This window comes from Eulemur rufifrons, chromosome 15, assembly GCF_041146395.1.
Source record: "Eulemur rufifrons isolate Redbay chromosome 15, OSU_ERuf_1, whole genome shotgun sequence".
Classification (NCBI taxonomy): domain Eukaryota; kingdom Metazoa; phylum Chordata; class Mammalia; order Primates; family Lemuridae; genus Eulemur; species Eulemur rufifrons.
In genome coordinates, this window is record NC_090997.1 from 4838621 (window position 1) to 4858477 (window position 19857).

General features: G+C 40.4%; 1 protein-coding gene across 2 annotated transcripts in view; it reads right to left on the bottom strand.

Annotated features, from left to right (window-relative positions):
* ILRUN (inflammation and lipid regulator with UBA-like and NBR1-like domains) overlaps window positions 1-19857 on the bottom strand; it is a 93375-nt gene that overhangs the window by 16983 nt on the left and 56535 nt on the right. For both annotated transcript variants that reach the window (XM_069487586.1, XM_069487585.1), the window contains one exon: window positions 1958-2286. In XM_069487586.1, the coding sequence (XP_069343687.1) occupies window positions 1958-2286 (329 nt within the window). The remainder of the gene's footprint in view (window positions 1-1957; window positions 2287-19857) is intronic.

Consider the following 19857-nt stretch of genomic DNA (forward strand, 5'->3'; position numbering starts at 1 on the left):
GGTATCATCCCATGAGTTCATCAACTTTAAGAAATACTTCAATAGCCTTACCACAGATCAGCTCTTCCAAAAGCAGCAACACTTGGTAGGACCTTAATTAAAGCAGGCAGAAAACACCAGCCCACCATACTCCCTTTGTGATAATTGTAGGCAATCATCACAGGGTCAGTTAAAAAGTGTCAGGCCCTGAAGGAGCGAAAACAACTAATGGGTTCACAACTCAGGGAGATGAGTGCAGTGTCCTGGAACACCAGCCCTCTCCTAAAACTACAACAATGGCTGAGCCAGATAGCTCACAGTAGGGTAAAGAAGCTTCCATTACAAAAATCACTGGAGTAAATGGTTTTCGTCTTCCCATTAAACTCAACTGCCTCCAGTTCCCCTTCTAACAAGGCATGCTTATAGCCTAAGGCTGGCTCATTTACAACCCAGAACAGTCACAGACTCAGGAGGGAGGGAGGGAAGGAAGAGAGGAGAGGAAGGGAAGGAAGGGAGAAAGAGAAAGAGGGAAAGAGGGAAGGAGGGAAGGAGGGAGGGAAGGAAGGAAAGAAGGGTGGAAAGGGAAGAAGGGAGGGTGGACAGGGAGGGAAGAAAGAAAGGAGAAAGGAAGGAAGGAATTAAGAAAAAAAACTAGAGAAATAGGAGCTTAGAATAAAATCTTTTATTTATTAGAGTGTTAAGATGTAAAAAGTTTTTCCTCAAATATAGGGAATTTACTCTTGCCAATTTACTTCTCTTGTAGCCTATACAACTAACAGGACTCCAAGAAAACCTTTTCTAATGACCATCCAATCAACCAATAAAACAATCCTTCATTGTACTACTACCACTGAATGAAGTCCCTCTGACTAGACAATGTGGAGAAAGAGGATTCACATCACCAGGTTTCTTTTCTCAAACCGTCACCATATAAAAACTAATGGTCAGAAAAATATCATTCTTGCAGAGAGCCACTTGCCCCTCAAATAAACATCAACTTTATTTTTTAAATTGAGGGTGAATGCCAACAGGAAGCAAGGAGAGACTTAACACTTTATATGATTATACAGGTGGGATGCTGGGCTTAATGCACAGTGTTAATCATCAGAGAAGAATGCACAGGAATGCTCACAGGACTCCGCCACATGAACCACCTACCACAATGAGCTGTCAGCATTAGGGCTTTATTCACCCAACCAAAACCAGTAACGAGGAACCACCATCACCTTAGCAGTGTGGAAGATGCTGTTTAATCAACTAGCATGGAGAGAAACAGATCAAGAAATCAAACACCTAAATGAATGTCTCACAATAATCAGAATATTTAAAATCATGGTTAACTCAACCAATAATTCTCTCACTTATTCCTCACATTTGAAAAGTCAAAATATAACTTAAGCCACTCTGGGTTGTGAGTGAGGAAGTCAATGGGCTATAATAAACTTAAAGGACATCCACAAGAAAACATGCAAACAGGGTAAATAACGTAAAAGCCCAACAACAATATTTAGGATAAATAATTGAGCTTGTCTTTTTCCTCACAAAAACAAACAAAAACCCCATCCAAAACCAAAAAACAAAGTAGGAACAATTTCCAAATGTGTGTGGTTGTTGCTCTAAGCTTAATATGTATTTGCAATGGAAGCATGGCTGATAATATTTTGACATTCTTTTTTTCTTTTAAATGCTAAAGGTAAAGAACTTCGCTCTTTCAATACCCAAACCAGAGCAGAGAGACAGGAGTAAATTATAAATGTGAATGCAGCAACATCCACGGGACATGAAGATTGGGGTGGGGGGGAGGGGAGAAGGGGTAGGCTTTTGCGTTGTTGTTGTTGTTGTTGGCAGGAGAGCTAAGCAGTCTTAAAGAACCTCCTCCGGGAGTGGCAGTGTTAGGATTGTAGGTTTTCCATGAAAAGGTATCACAATTCCCAAGGCCCACCACCTACCCCTTCTCCTCTTCTCCGAGGGCACCTACCTTACTGTAAGTCACTACTGATAAGTTGTTTGCGTGACTGCTGGGGGACAGATTTACAGAGTTCTGTGAGAGTCTATTCTGATCTTGCTCGGTTTGGTCAGGAGCAGGAGCCCATGTGTTTTTGCTGATCGAGTCGAACCCGGAACCCCCAGGGTCTTTTAAGTTGTTTTCATCTGATTGTCGGTTCTTTTGGGGAGAGGCAAACGGGTTGAAGTTTCCTTCTACCTTGCGATGCGGCTGTGTGTTGAACTCCGTTTCAAAAGATGACAGCTGCTGCGTTACTCCTAAAAGTCCACCCACCTCCACACTGAGAATCACCCAGATGACATCTGAAACAAAAAGGCAACTCGTATCAATACCAGCATATCCTTAGGGCCCAAGGCAGCCACCGCTGAAAACCCCAAATATCATCCAAACCACAGAAAGAAATGTTCTTCTATATGCTAGTTTTAAAAGCTTGCTAAAAAAGTTGTCCAGTACATTTGTATTGCGTGCATTTCTACATTTTTGCTAATGTCAAGTTCAAACTCTGGTATAAATTCAGTAGCGGTCTGTGGTGAAATCCACGAAACTCGGTTTCTGAAAAGCTTACCAGCTGATGCTGATACACAGCCATATTTGGAAATCATTATCCCAGAGAACAATGATCAATGGATAGAAACCTAAAAGTTACTGTTCCCAGAATTCACAGCTCTTTGTAGTTTTTGCTTTATTTTGCATGTGTTTAACTCAGAAAATTCAGGGCAGGCATAATTCTTGAGTCAAAAAATGCTTATAATTACTAAAATTGCAACTTATCAACTCCCCCCTCTTTTGGGTCAATTTAGAGTCCCAAAAGTGGTTGTATATTGTCCAAACTAGGACAAATGAGAGCAAAAGAGAGAGCTAGCTATTAATAATTACACCAGGACAAAAGTGTAAACTGGCACTAATCTAGACAAACTGGGAGATAATATCACCCTGGCTATTTTCTCAATATATACAATCAAAAGACACCAAGAATTTGGTATGCCTCAAACTTTCTAAAATAAACAATTTAATACCAACTTTGCTTTTCTGTAATACAGTCATGCACTGCTTGTTGACAGAGATATGTTCTGAGAAATGCATCATTAGGCAATTTTCATTGTTATCTGAACATCACAGAGTATATTTACATAAACCTAAATAGTATAGCTTACTACACACCTAGGATATATGCTATGACCTATTGCTCCTAGGCTACAAACCTGTACAGCATGTTACTGTAGTGAATACTGTAGGCAATTATAACACAATGCTTAGTATGTGTGTATCTAAACACATTTAAACAGGAAAGGTGCAGTAAAAATATAGTATAAAAGATTTTTTTAAAAGGGTATACCTGTATAGGGCACTTACCATGAATGGAGCGTCCAAGACTGAAAGTTGCTCTGGGTGAGTGAGTATATGTGAAGGCCCAGGACATTACCACACACTACTATTGACTTAATAAACACTGTATACTTAGGCTACACTACATTTATTTAAAAAAATAAAGTAACTGCGCTAATGTCACTAGGTGATAAAAATTCTTCAGTTCCATTATAATTTTATGGCACCGCCAGCATTGACTGAACCATCATTATGCAGTGCATGACTGTATAGGGAAACCCTACTTCTTCTCTGCACTGAAATCCTAAGTACTTTTTAAAAGATATCCCATAGGACATTTAGTCATAGTTCAGTTTCTGATTTCCTCAACTGCCAACACTAACAGTTCAAACAGAAAAATATAGTAGTGGTTCCCTTTGATCTTCAGTACCTCACTTCATAGTGAACAGTGGCATCTACACTCCTGCTGGAAGGTTTCAAAAAGCAAGCTACAGAAAGGCCAAGGAGCTTTTCATGTGTGAACCCTGCTAAAAACAAGTAAGAAAAATTGTCTAGGCGCCTAAATAACTGTTGAAAGGTTGACAGGAAAAGGCAAATACATTTCATCAGTTAGCCACCTGGAAATGTAGGTAATACATAAGCCTAGAACAAATATACTAAAAAAGACAGTGAAGGGAATTGAGGAAAACCCTCTTACGCTGTGTTCGTTCTCAAGTTTTAATGTGGGCTCTGTATTAAAAAGAGGAGATCTTAGAGTACCACATAGCCATAAAAACTCAATTTAAACTTACTGGTTTGGGAGCTCTGTGAAGAACTGGTCGTATCGGAGCAGTTAAGTCAGACCCTAGTAAGTGGAGATGTAGTGACATCTGCTGTTCACTCCTGGAATGAGCAACTCCCTCCGCCTCTGAGAGGCAGCTAAAAGCCACTCACTAGCAGCACCAGCATGACTCACACAAATGGGAATCCATTCCAGGCACATTTATCATCAAAGAAAATATAAATCCTCATGTAAACTAGCACCATAAAAGTTAAACCTCTCGATTTAACACTGTACATGCAATGTGCCACTTCACTTAGATCTAGGACAGTGCCAGGAATGGCGGGGTCAAAAGACTTGTGTTCGAGACTATAACTGAATCTCATAAACCAATATGATGTAGGCCTTAAAGAACAATCTGGTTGGGATCAGTGGCTCATGCCTGTAATTCTAGCACTTTGGGAGGCTGAGGCAGGAGGAGTGCTTGAGGCCAGAGTTGGATACCAGCCTGAGCAACATAGCAAGCCCGTCTCTACAAAAAATAGGAAAAATCAGTTGGGTATGGTGGTGCATGTGCCTGTAGTTCTAGCTACTTAGGAGGCTGACACAGGAGGATCACTTGAGCCCAGCCCGGGAGTTTGAAGCTGCAGTGAGCTATGCTGATACCACTGCACTCTAAGCCCAGATGACAGAGTGACACCCTGTCCCCCCAAAAAAAAGTTCATTTGTAAGCACATGGTAAGTTTAGCATACTCAGCTACAAGTCACATGCTTCTTTCTCTTAATCAAGAAACCAAATTCTTATGAGAAAGGTGTGTCTTATGAAAGCTATCAGTAAATAAGACTAATGACATTTTCCCCCCTGGCTTTGAGAACTAAAGTTTAATATAATTCACTGAGTTATAAAACTTTAATATAACTCACTGAGTCTTATCATATTTAAGCCTCCTCGCTCTCTTTGCTTTGGCTATTGCTCTGCACTGTTTACAGATTTTATATAATAGCTGTAAAAGAAAGGTCATTTGAGAAGCCACTGATTTATAAACACCAACAATAAATACCAGTTCTGACCCTCCAAAGTTATTACCATAATGGATCATCATGAATATGCCTTCTGCATGGTACAATCTCAGTCACCTAAGTATCACCTCTAGACCTCACATTCCAGAATGTGTTCATCCCCTGCATAATAATGGGTGTATTTTTAACCAAACAAATAAAGAGGTAAAGAAGGCCTGAAAAGCTTGTTTCATAGAGGTTGACCATTCCCAATTCTTACCAGAATGCCATAAATACTAAGGTAGGAACTGCTAGCCAGCTCTCTTACTATCTTGTGATAATAAAACCAAAACTGGAAGGGATCATCCAATGAAACTGCTTTACTTCCTAGATAAAAAAATCTGAGGCTGGGTCAGTGGCTCACAACTATAGTCCCAGCACCTTTGTGAGACTGAGGTAGGAGGATGGCTTGGAGCCAGGATTTCGAGACCAGCCTGGGCAACATAGCGAGACCGCATCTCAACAATGATAACAAAAAAATCAGACAGGTGTGGTAGCATGTGACTTTGGGAGGCTGAGGCTGGAGGACTGCCTGAGCCCAGGCATTTGAGGTTGTAGTGCACTACTGATTGTACCACTACACTCCAGCCTGGACAACAGATCAAGACCTCATTTCTTAAAAAAATAAAAAACAAAACAAAACAAAAAATAAGGTCTAGAGGTAAAAGTGACGGGCCGAAGGTCAGACTTCAAGGTAGAAGCAGACTGCCCAGCTCTTAGTATAGCTTTTTAAACTCACACCCATTTCTGCCCAACAGGAACTTGGGCACCCAAGTACTTGCGGAACTAAAGCTATGGTTAAGTCAGTCCCATTTCCCAGGCCACAGTATTAATATCTTTACCCATAGACATATTACCTTTGGCAACAATAATAAGAATGAGCCAACAGGACGTCCCAGATAGTAGCCAAGAAGGTGGAATCAAGTGCCAAACTAACACAATCAGGGCTTAGTAAGCAAATGGAGAACCTGATTTTAAAATGTCTGGCCTTAAGGTGATTTTTTGTTTTTTAAAAGCACCTGAGCCAGAACTTCAGAGCTAGAAAGTAATATAAACATTATCTCATTCAACTTGTCCCTTATTATTGAGGTATAAACTTCCTTTTGTAGAAATATATAATAAATTACTAAAGGGAAAACATAACCTTCTATTTATTTCTTTTTCTTCTAATTAAAAAAAAAATTTTTTTTTTTAGAGATGGGGCGTCACTATGTTGCCCAGGCTGGTCTCCTCGTCTCAAGCGATCCTTCCACCTCAGCCTCCCAAAGTGCTGGGATCACAGGCACGAGCCACCATGCCTAGCCTCTTTGTATTTCTTAAGCTTAAACTATCAAAAGTATAGAGTAAAAGGAAAATATTTTACTTAGAGCCCACGTCCATAATCTTAATGAATCACACTGACATAAAAAGACATCTCAGATTATGATAAGAATGTTAAAAAACATCTGCATCTCTAAAAGCTAGCATCACAGGTTAAATCTCATCATAATAAGCATAAACGTATATCCACAATTTGTCCGATAAAATAGAATTGTTAAAAATCAGTGCAATATTCTCAACTGGTAAATGTGTTTCTTGTGGTGCTATAGGTTAACAATTCTAAAAATACTGTACATATATACTGGGAATGAATAAGTAAACGGATGGTAGATGACAGGCTTCTCATTGTCCAAGAAGATATTACACATAAGCAAGAAAGGAAGGCATTCTAAAATGAACCCTGCGGAGGCCAGGCCTGGTGGCTCATGCCTGTAATCCCAGCACTTTGGGAGGTTAAGGTGAGAAGACCACTTGAGGCCAGGAGTTTGAGAACAGCTTTGGCAACATACTGAGACCCTGTCTCTATAAAAAATTTAAAAATGAGCCAGGCATGGTGGCGCATGCCTGTAATCCTCGCTTCTCAGAAGGCTGAGGCAGGAGGACTGCTTGAGCCCCAGAGTTCAAGGTTACAATGAGTTATGACTGTGCCACTGCACTCCAGCACGGGTGACAGAGCAAGATCCTGTCTCTAAAAATAAAAAATTAAATAAAATAATAAAATAAACTAAATAAATAAAATAAGCCCTATGGTATTGGATTAAAGTCAGAGACATCAATATAAACTCATGGTTAGCTTAATACACATTCTAATGAAGAAACACAGAAACAATTATAGATATTTCCATGCACAAAGATTAGTATGCATACATCTATTACCTAACTATTTGCTGAGAGGGCCTAGCAGTAATGACACCTCAGTAACAATGACCATAACCAGTGCCCAGATTCTGGTTTCTAAATACCATTCTCCAATCAATAAAAAGAGAACCCAGGCTCTTTGGATAAATGGCTGATTCCAGCCAGGGCTAGAGCACGGAAAATATAAAATGAACGTGGAGCATCCTATAGTATCAGCAAGCAAGTAATCAAAGAAAAAAAGGATAAGGGCATGTCACAGGGACATAGAAACCGACCTGAAAGAACTGCCTCTGTCCAAAGCTGGAACAATTTGAGCAACAAAATAATAACATAGTTTTAGATCATAACCCAAAGTATAAAATAAACGATTCCATAGTGATATACATAGATGACTAAATAAATGGAGGAGAAGAGACAAATTTCCTCACAGAAGAATTCCAAACAATTATGTAGATATTTCCGTTTCCAAGAGGTAGAGCTTATTTCTATACATTTCTCACACCCTCCTTAAGGGTAGGCTAGACTTAGTGATTTGCTTCCAAAGAATAAAGAAGGGAAAGGGAAAAACAGTAACCTTACAGTAGAAAAACCTGGCAAACACACTATTTAACCAAGTGATCAAGGTTAACATCACCAGTCATGTTAAGCAAATACCAGGTACCCCAGATACGGTACTTTACCTCTGTGGTATCCTTCCCAAAGCCCATAACATCTGTCTAATTATGAAGAAAGCATCAGACAAGCTCAGATTAGGAGACATTCTACAGGATATGCTAGTTTTCCCTAAAACTTTCAAGGGTCATGACAAACACTGAAAGACTGAGATTGTCGCAAGCCATAGGAGACTGGGAGAGACATGACAACTCTAAGTATAATGTGGAAGCTTAGAATGGATTCTGGAATAGAAAGAAGTCATTAGTGGACAAACTGGTGAAATCCAAATAAAGTCTGGAGTTAACAGTAATGTACCAATGTTGATGTCTTTGTTTTAACAAGTATACCATGGTAATGCAAGGTGCTAACAATGGGAAAAACTGATATGAGAACTCTCTATAATCTTTGCTACTTTTCTGCAAATCTAAAATTATTCCAAAATACAAAGTCTACTAAATTAGTACAGTTTTAGAAAATCATATTTTCAGAAATTAATTGCAACAGAGCCAACACAGACCACTCTATGGAGTGAATTGACTAGCCAAGGAAGAGTGTTTCCATCTAGTAAGGGGTGGAAAGAAGTTGCAGTAAGGCAGGGGAGAGGGGACCATTATGTGCTCAAGTTCTTCAGAAGCTTCAAAAAGACCATTTCATCAACTGTAGACACAGGCCAAGTTCTATCTGCAGATAAATGCTCCATTTTCCAGAAGATCAGTAAGGGCCAGTTAACAATCTTCAAACTGGGGGTACAGCAATGACTGCACAACTGAACCAACATCATCCTGATGTGGACATTGGGCTGAGGCTGCCTGCCCAATCCCAGAGACTGCCGCTGGCCAGCATAAGATGCAAGGAGAAACCGCTTAAACCAAGCAATAACCTGCTGTATTAAGAGGTTCCACTTGGTTCTGGGCATCCCAAGGGGAAAAGGCAGGAGACTTGGGAAAGTACCACTTTCAAAAGTTTAGTTTACAAAGACACCTCATAGTGGTTTAAGCTACAGCGAGGACTAAAATCTCGTAGGCTTCTGACCTTTACAGCAACCACTACTCTTCATCCCTGGGAGTTACAAGGCAAGAATACCCGGGCGTCGGGAGGCACAGCTGGCATTAGTCAGCATGCACATGAAAGATTACTGTGGAGGCCACCTCTAGATTTAGAGGTTGTGGATTCAAATCCTTTCTGAAGCTCAGTCCATCTTCAAAGCAGAACAGGAACCTCACATTTCCCCTGAGGATTAAAAAACAACAGTGGTATGGAGAAATAAATAGGCTGCAGTCAGCTACTAAGCTGCACCTATGGGCTTACATTTCATCTGTGTAAGAAAGCTGGGTATACCAGCCTGAGCAAGAGCGAGACCCCATCTCTACTAAAAAAAAAATAGAAAGAAATTATATGGACAGCTAAAAATATATATAGAAAAAATTAGCCGGGCATGGTGGCACATGCCTGTAGTCCCAGCTACTCGGGAGGCTGAGACAGGAGGATCCCTTGAGCTCAGGAGTTTGAGGTTGCTGTGAGCTAGGCTGACGCCACGGCACTCACTCTAGCCTGGGCAACAGAGTGAGACTCTGTCTCAAAAAAAAAAAAAAAAAAAAAAAAGAAAGCTGGGTATGTATCAGCTAGCTTCAGTTTAGAAGGCTTAAAAGAAGAAAGTCTGAGCATCCACAGCCTAGCAGACTAACACAAGGAGGTGCAAAGGTCAGTATTAAGAGCAGATCTTGACATCTCTGTGTCCCTCTCTTAATATTACCAAGGTAGCAGTGTGCACATATCACTGTGAAAAGAAGGCACTTCCAACTGTCCTTGCACTAATCTGCCTAGTCTCAACTTTTAGTCTGCATTTCCACATTATTTACTCAGCACAGTAGCCTTGTTCCCGTGACACATGCCCAGGCACTCACTGCATCTGTCAACACACCACCTACCTCAGCACTTAAGGGAGTAGAGACAGGCTCTAGCTCATCAGCTTCTCAGAGACAACTCCAGATTTCTAGGGCTTAGACGCCACAGACAGCAGAGTGACTGCTGAAGGACTGCCTCTACTCAAACTCTGTTCTCCTTCCCATTCTCACTCCCCGCCCTATCTTATCACAAATGTGCATTAGAAACTTGTTTCTTAGTATTTAGTATTATTCCAGGAATTTCCTCTTAAAATGCATGTGCCCCTCAAAGGAACATATTAAGCTACCTTAACCACATCATTAGAGGAACAAATCAGATCAACCAACGGACGCAAGTTTACAGAGCGGGAAGAGAAGCCTAAGAAAGGGCACTGAAAGGAAAGCTGAAAGAGAAATAAAAAAGCAACGATTGCTACTTCACAATTTTTCCAAATTATGCCCTATTCAAAAAACATGAGCTTTTCTCTTCAATGGAGGGAGGGAGTAGAGCAAACATTTAATCACTTATTTGCCTCAAGTTTTAGGAAACAAGAATCCCTGCTCCCCAAATCTAGTAAATCAGTGCCATGGAATTGAAAGCATAAAAACCTGTCTGGGGCTGGGCGCGGTGGCTTACGCCTGTAATCCTAGCACTCTGGGAGGCCGAGGCGGGAGGATCGCTCAAGATCAGGAGTTCGAGACCAGCCTGAGCAAGAGCGAGACACCCCCCCCCCACCTCTACTAAAAATAGAAAGAAATTATCTGGCCAACTGAAAATATATATAGAAAAAAAAATAGCCGGGCATGGTGGCACATCCCTGTAGTCCCACCTACTCGGGAGGCTGAGGCAGGAGGATCGCTTGAGCCCAGGAGTTTGAGGTTGCTGTGAGCTAGGCTGACGCCACGGCACTCACTCTAGCCAGAGCAACAGAGCGAGACTCTGTCTCAAAAAAAAAAAAAAAAAAAAACAAAAAAAACTGTCTGGGACTAAAAGATGAAAATCAGCTCAGAATGAAAAAGAAAAAAGCAATCCTCCCATTAATTGGCTAGGAGGACAGACACAGATAAGGACAAAGGCAAACTTGACAGGACAGATTATTTCTCCCAAGGTCATGCAGCAGCAGTAAAATGCTCTAATGACCCTTTTTTCATGTGGCTACTGTTTTCTTACCAGTAATGCTCCCAGACCTAATTTGCTATAGCCATTTATTACTGAGGATTCCCAACTGCTAAATTGCCCTTGCCTCACGATGACACCCAAACCCTAATTAATACTAGCTTCTCCTAATCCTGCCTCAGAAACAATAGCCAATCCAGAACTGACCCCCACATTCCTTAGAGCTTCCTCAGAATCCTTCAGTGAGAACGCAAGCCTTACAAAAGACGCTTCCCTCCTCCTTCCTGTTCCACAGCATGCCATAGTTCCTCTGGAGTGCTTTTCCTCACTGCACCGCATCAATTAAATCCAATTTTGTCAGACTATAGGCTTGTTCCTGGTGATCTTTGAACCTAGATGCCTTCCTCTCTTCCTCCTCCCAGCCCCAGCACCTAGATGCAGGGACTCCTACCAGTCTTCCCTCTTGTGTGACTGCCCTGCCCTAAAAAGGGCCCACTTGGCCTAGCCAAGAGCTGATACCATAAGGATGGAGAAGGGAAGCATTCATTCAATGATACGGGCATCAGAAAGGAGAGAGAAGGGGCAGCCCCAAAAGGATAAAGGAAAACCAGGAGTATATGGTGTTCTAGACGCCTAGTGACAAAAGTGTTTCAAGAACAGTCAATAATTGGGTCCAATAATTGGGTCCAATGCTGCTAATAAGTCAAGTCAGTGGAGGATCAAGGACAAATAGATGTAGCATCATGCAGGTCATTGGTCAGCTTGAAAAGAGCAGTTTCAGTGCAGTAGTGAGGACGGAAGCCTGAATAGAATTCATGAGAATAAAAAATCAGGAGTGGAGATAGCCATTATTGGCACAAAATTTGCTAAGAAGTTTCACTATGAAGGAGAGCAGAGAAATGAAGGGGCGAGAGGAGGAAAATTAAGAGCATTATATTATCTGTAACAGCAAGAAATTTAAAACAACTCAAATGTCCTCGAAGAGGGACTGGCAGGAAAAACAATGACACATCTACCTGAGGGAATATTCCACAGCCATAAAAAGGAATAAAGACTTCTGTTAACTTTAAAGAGTGATCTCTAGAATATATTAAGTGGAAAAAGATGTAGATCAATATCTATAGTTATGACACTTTTGTGGAAGAAAAGGGAAAATTTATATATGTTTGTTGGTATTTGCAAAAGGAAAAAACATTAAATGGATAAACCACACATGAATGAATACCTATAGCAGGAGGATGGAACTAGCTGAAGAAGGAAAGGGATACTTTTCTAACTATATCATGTAAAAGAGTTTTGAGTTAGGAATCAAAATGTTTTATATACTCAAAAAATAAAATTAGGTCAAAGGGCAACAGTAAAAATGGAGATAAAATTCCTAGGATGGTGATAGGCACAGGGTAGGGGCCCAATAAACAGCAAATTATTAATGCAGAAACACATAGCACCATAAGTGGTATTATAAAACTGGGGGGGGTTTTTTTTGGCTGGGCGCGGTGGCTCACGCCTGTAATCCTAGCACTCTGGGAGGCCGAGACAGGCAGATTGTTTGAGTTCAGGAGTTCGAGACCAGCCTGAGCAAGAGCAAGACCCCATCTCTACTAAAAACAGAAAGAAATTATATGGACAGCTAAAAATATACACATAGAAAAAATTAGCCAGGCATGGTGGCACACGCCTGTAGTCCCAGCTATTTGGGAGGCTGAGGCAGGAGGGTTGATTGAGCCCAGGAGTTTGAGGTTGCTGTGAGCTAGGGTGACACCATGGCACTCTAGCCCAGGTAACAGAGTGAGACTCTGTCTCAAAAAAACAAAACAAAACAAAACAACTGGGTTTTTTTGGGGGGGGGGGTTGGGTTTTTTTGGGGGGGGGTTTTTTGGAGATAGAGTCTTGCTCTGTCACCCTGGTTAGAGTGCAGTGGCGTCATCACAGCTCACTGCAACCTCAAACTCCTGGGCTCAAGAAATCCTCCTGCCTCAGCTTCCCGAGTAGCTGGGACTACAGGTGCGCACCACCATCAGGTGGAGAAAGGGTCTCACTCTTGCTCAGGCTGGTCTCAAACTCCTGAGCTCAAACTCAATCCTAGCCTCCCAGAGTGCTAGGATTACAGACATTGAGCCACTGCGCTCAGCCTATAAAACTGTTTACTGTGTTGCCCTGTTGGAAGTTAGAGTCACTGTTAGGGGTAATGTCTGATGATTGGGTATGTCTAACTTTAGCCAGAGGACAGTAACAATGACAGTAAATTAAAGGCAGAAATGACCTTCTTACTAACACGTTAACATCTAATGTTGCTAATTCAAAAATAAACTACATTGATAAGAACTTTAACCTTTGGTAAGATTGGACATGAACTTGTCAGTGGCCAACACATGAGGTAAGGAATACACAACACAACAAAATAGTAACTGGTTTTAAATCAATACATTACTTTACAGCAGTCTGCTCTGCAGACCTATCACCTGCATCAAGATCATGTGGGTTGTATGTTAAAAATAGATTCCTTGGCACCTACTGCAATGAACTAAAACAGGTTTAATACATAAAATTTAAGAGTTTTTACTGATACCTATAAAAAGAGGGGAAACAAACCAAATCTTTAACTCTTCTTCATTCATTAGTTTCATTGAACACAACAAATTTCTTACTTTAAAAATTCGAAATTAAAGGTAAAGAATTAAGCATTCAAATTAGCTGGGCATGGTGGTACATGCCTGTAGTCCCAGCTACTATGGAGGCTGAGGCAAGGAGATCACTTGAGCCCAAGAGTTTGAGGCTGCAGTGAGCTATGAAGATGCCATTGCACTCTACCCAGGGTGACAGAGTGAGACTCTGTCTCAAAAAAAAAAAAAAAAAAAAACAAAAAAAAGAATTAAGCATTCAACCAAGCTTTTTTGTAGAAACTGAATTTCAAGATAAGAAGTCACTGTTAATGAAGAAAAAGGTTACCCGCCCCCTCCCCCGCCATGAATTCCAGCTAATAAACATGAAAGAAATAACCACTTTGTAAGCTCTAATCAGGCAACAATCATCAATGGATGAAATCATGCAAAAGGTAGATTGATGAGGAGGACCTCTGCAACGGAGGGAATCAGGCTGTTATCTGAACTCTTTGATTTTAGCATCACTAAGAGCTAAATAATTTTGAACAATCAAAACACTTTTGAAAAAGAAAAAAGTTATTCCTGAAGTCAAAACTTATTACAATGCTACAGTTATCAAAATAGTGTGGTACTGGCAGAAAGACAGACGTATAGACCAATGGAAAAGAACCGAGAGCCCAGGAACAAAGCCTAACGTATATGGTCAAATAATTTCAACAAGGGTGCCAAGACCATTCAATGAGGAAAGAACAGTCTTCAAAAAACGATGCTGGGAAATCTGGATATCCACACATGAAAGAATGAAGTTGCACCCTTACCTTATACCATATGCAAAAATTAACTCAAAATGGATAAGGGCAAAAGCTATAAAAGTCTTAGAAAAAAACAGGGGAAAAGCTTCATGACACTGGACTTGGCAATAATTTCTTAGATATTACACCAAAAGCAAAACTAAAAACTGAACATTAAAATTAAAAACTTCTGTGCATCAAATGACACAATCAACAGAGTGAAAAGGTAATCCATGGAATGAAACAAAATATTTGCAAATCATCTATCTCATAAAGGTTTACTATCCAGAATATATAAAGAATTCCTACAACTCCACAACAACAAAAAATCCCAAATAGGCTGGGCGCAGTGGCTCACGCCTGTAATCCTAGCACTCTGGGAGGCCGAGATGGGAGGATTGCTCGAGGTCAGGAGTTCGAGATCAGCCTGAGCAAGAGCGAGATCCCTGTCTCTACTAAAAAATAGAAAGAAATTATATGGACAACTAAAAATATATAGAAAAAATTAGCCGGGCCTGGTGGAACATGCCTGTAGTCCCAGCTACTCAGGAGGCTGAGGCAGAAGGATTGTTTGAGCCCAGGAGTTTGAGGTTGCTGTGAGCTAGGCTGACGCCACGGCACTCTAGCCAGGGCAAAAGAGTGAGACTCTGTCTCAAAAAAACCAAAACAAACAAACAAAAAAACCCCCAAATAACCCGATTAAAAAATGGGCAAAGGACTTGAATAGACATTTCTACACAGATAGACAAATGGCCAATAAGCATGTGATACTCAACATCACTAATCACTAGGGAATACAAATCAAACCACAATCAAACCAGATACCACCTCACACCCATTAGGATGGCTACTATCCAAAATCAGAAAATAGCAAATGTTGGTGAGGATGTAGAGAAATTAGAACCCTTGTGCATTGCTGGCGAGAATGTAAAATTGTGGAGCTGTTATGTAATACAGTATGATTCCTCAAAAAATTAAAAATAGAACTGACATATGATTTAGCAATTCCACTTCTAGGTATACAGCCCAAAGAACTGAAAGCGGGGTCTCAAAGAGATACTTGTACATCCATGTTCATAGCAGCATTATTTACAATAGCCAAAAGCTGGAAGCAACTCAAGTCTCCATCTATGGGCGAACAGATAAAATATACTACATACATACAATGGAATATTATTCAGCTGTAAAAAGGAAGGAAATTCTGATACATGCTACAATATGGACGAACCTGGAGGAAATTATGTTAAGTGAAAATTAAGCCAGTCACAAAAGGACAAATACCATACAATTCTACTTATATTAGGTATATAAAGCAGACAAAATCATAGAGAGTAGAATAGTGATTTTTAGGGGCTGAGGGAAGAGGGAATGGAGAGTTACTGAGTTTTAGTTTTACAAGATGAAAAGCATTCTGGAGGTGGATAGTAGTGACGCTTGTACAACAATAAGAATGTAATTAATGCCAGTTAATTGTACACTTAAAAATTGTTAAGATGATAAATGTTACGTGTATTTTACCACAACTAATTAAAACAAAAATACCTGAGGCCCAGTGACTTTGTTACTTGTTGAAGGCCAATGAGTAATTTATTATGTGGTAGCATTAGAACTAGAAGTCAGATCTTTTTACTCCTGATCTAGTGCTTAGCAATGACACCCTGCAAAACTCCTGCAAAACTCCTGGTCAGTTTCAAGTGTTCCACCAACCAGGAGATAAGTAATACTTATGGAAACAACTTTTCGTGGTAGAAAAGATGGAAATACTAACATTCCAATAATTTAAACTTCTATAGCCAACTAATAAAGCATAATCTGAGAGGGTGATAGCACAATCGCAAAAACAGTAATATAGCATGAAACTACACTTAAGAACTTAAATTACTAATTTAAATTGCAAAGCACAATTATGTTTAAGGATAATGCAGGAAATCAAAATGATAGCTACAGCACATTAAGAACCAAATCTATGCAACTGGCATAAAATGCACAAATTAAAACTGTCATTTTAATAATCATTTTGGCATTAATGTTGAAAATCTCTTAAATATAACACTGGATTAAAAGACTTAACATTTAAAAGACTTAACATTTAAATATTGTCCATTTCATGTGCAAATAGAAAGAAATATGGCCGGTATTCCCACTCCTTCACCACTTCTGCTGAATTTCTTAATCTGTATGATTGGGACATACTTGGTACATCATGGTATCTGCAGTATTTTCATCAAAGGGCAATTTAAAATAAGATATTCATGCAAAAGTACTTCCATGGAAGTATTTAGTTCAATAACCAGAAAGTCAAATTCTGGACTAACAACTAATTTACCAAATTCAACTCCGAATGCCTTCATTTAAAAAAAAAAAAAAAAAAAAAAAAAACAAAACAGGCCAGGCGCGGTGGCTCACGCCTGTAATCCTAGCACTCTGGGAAGCCGAGGCGGGCGGATCACTCGAGGTCAGGAGTTCGAGACCAGCCTGAGCAAGAGCGAGACCCCGTCTCTACTAAAAATAGAGAGAAATTATCTGGCCAACTAAAAATATATATAGAAAAAATTAGCCGGGCATGGTGGCGCATGCCTGTAGTCCCAGCTACTTGGGAGGCTGAGGCAGTAGGATTGTTTAAGCCCAGGAGTTTGAGGTTGCTGTGAGCTAGGCTGAAGCCACGGCACTCACTCTAGCCCGGGTAACAGAGCGAGACTCTGTCTCAAAAAAACAAAACAAACAAAAAAAAAAAAAACCCATTCCTCTGGTACACAACCTTCCAAGGTAAGGTTTAAATTCTACAGAGCTTATGTGTTTGTTTTGAATAATTAAAAGCAAAATAACAAGATATAAGGCTCAACTGTCTTTTAAAAGAAACTCAAACCCTATCTTGGACATAATTATGAACAAAACGTGTAAAACATCATTTCTGATGGTTACATAATTTATAGTTACCCTTGGTGAAAGCTTGTGCTTCCTAGAAATCTCAGATAATACATTGTTAATTCTGCTCTCTCTTCCCCCTCCTCCTAAAAGAGGATGAGCTTTGTTTCTCACTTCAGGGAAACTGCTCCCATTCAACATCACAATCCTGGCTGGACCAATGCAAGAACTAGCAGAACAAATAAAATAGTAATCCGTTTGTTTTTTTTTTTTTTTTTTTTTTTTTGAGACAGAGTCTCACTCTGTTGCCCAGGCTAGAGTGAGTGCCGTGGCATCAGCCTAGCTCACAGCAACCTCAAACTCCTGAGCTCAAGCGATCCTCCTGTCTCAGCCTCCCGAGTAGCTGGGACTACAGGCATGCGCCACCATGCCCGGCTAATTTTTTTTTTTCTATATATATTTTTAGCTGTCCATATAATTTCTTTCTATTTTTAGTAGAGGTGGGGTCTCGCTCTTGCTCAGGCTGGTCTCGAACTCCTGAGCTCAAACAATCCGCCCACCTCGGCCTCCCAGAGTGCTAGGATTACAGGCGTGAGCCACCGCGCCCGGCCAAAATAGTAATCCTTCCCCTCAAAATTCTCTCCCAAGGGAACTACATTAGCTCCTCAGTCATCAAATTCACTGACAGAAGTCAGAATCAAAGACAGCAACAACGCAAAACTTCCTAAATGTCCCCCTTTCCTTTTTTTGCCCCCTACTTCTTCTTCACTATCTTTATTTCTTTGGTCTTTTCCAACTTTGCCAAGCACACAACTTGCTTCTGATTTCCATCACAAGCCCTTAACAGGCCAAAATATTTTCCTGGCTCAAATGTGAGCACAGAAGTTTGGGGGCATAATGCAGCACTAGACTGAAGTAGGTCTAGCAATATCTCACATATGGGTCCTTAGGGCTCCTCATATGGTCAATCTGGAAGTCTCAATTCTACAAAAGGCAGTCATTCTTACCACCTACTCATCTGACGCATGTGATGTGCAGAGCATACAGACCATCTCTTGATCAGACATGCTGTTAAGGTTGGGTGCCTTGAGCCATTACAGTCAGCTACTTGGTTCTCTTCCAGATGACCAGTGGGTGCAAATCTTCCTCAAACAGTATTATGGTCTCCAATCTATCTTCTACTCTCGCTCACACAGAACTCCCATTCATGCCCAAGTGCACTGGTCACGCTCAACCAGAGTTCATGCTTTTAGCCACTTTTGTTCAGTTTAGAAATGAAATGCCTTCTCCCTATCACCAATGTAAATCCAATTTAGTTAAATGATTGCATATTTGGGAAAGTCCTTCCAGCCCATTCTGCCAAGGTTATTATTTCTTAATGCTCATTACTTTTTCTCATTGAGAAGCGTTTTTTAATAGATTTTATTTTTTTATAGCCATTTTAGGTTCCCAGCAAAATCCAGAGGAAAGGACAGAGATTTCCCAGACATTTCTTCCCCCTACGTACATACCCTACCCGCCATCAACACATCACACCAACGTTAGGATTCGCTTTTGGTGTTGTACATTTTATGGGTCTGGACTAATACATATCAACCATTGCAGTATGATTTTATTTTATTTTATTTTATTTTATTTTTTTGAGACAGAGTCTCACTCTGTTGCCCGGGCTAGAGTGCTGTGGCATCAGCCTAGCTCACAGCAACCTCAGACTCCTGGGCTCAAGCAATCCTTCTGCCTCAGCCTCCCGAGTAGCTGGGTCTACAGGCATATGCCACCATGCCCGGCTAATTTTTTCTATATATATTTTTAGTTGGCCCGCTAATTTCTTTCTATTTTTAGTAGAGATGGGGTCTCGCTCTTGCTCAGGCTGGTCTCGAACTCCTGATCTTGAGCGATCCTCCCGCCTCGGCCTCCCAAAGTGGTAGGATTACAGGCATGAGCCACCGCACTGCGGTCTTGCAGTATCATTAACAATACTTTCACTAAACTAAACATCCTCTGTATTGTGCCTATTCATTCCCCTACCTGCCCCCAGCTCCAACAACAACTAAGCTTTTTACTGTTTCCATACTTTTGCCTTTTCCAGAATGTCATAGTTGGAATCATGCAGTACATAGCCTTTTTAGATCAGCTTCTTTCGCTTAGTAATGTGCATTTAAGGTTCTTCTATGTCTCTTTAAACTTAATGGCTTGTTTCTTTTTGTGCTGAATAATATTCTATTGTCCAGATGTACCACAGTTTATTTGTCCACTCACCTACTGAAGGGTATTTTGGTTGCATCCAAGTTTTAGCAATCATAAATAAAACTGCCATAAATAAATAACACCTGTGTAGGGATTTTTGTGTGAACAACACGTTTTCAACTCATTTGGGTAAACACCAAGGAGCATAACTGCTGAACTGTATAGTAAGAGTATGTTTAGCTTTATAAGAAACTGCCAAACCATCTTCGAAAGTGGCGGTAACATTTTGCATTCTCACCAGAAGTAACAGTTCCTGTTGCTCCAGTTCTCATTATCATTTGGTGTTGTTAGTGTTCTGGATTTTGATCATTCTAACAGGTATGCAGTGGTATCTCACTGTTGTTTTAATTTGCAATTTCGTGGTGACATATGATGGTGAACATCTTTTCA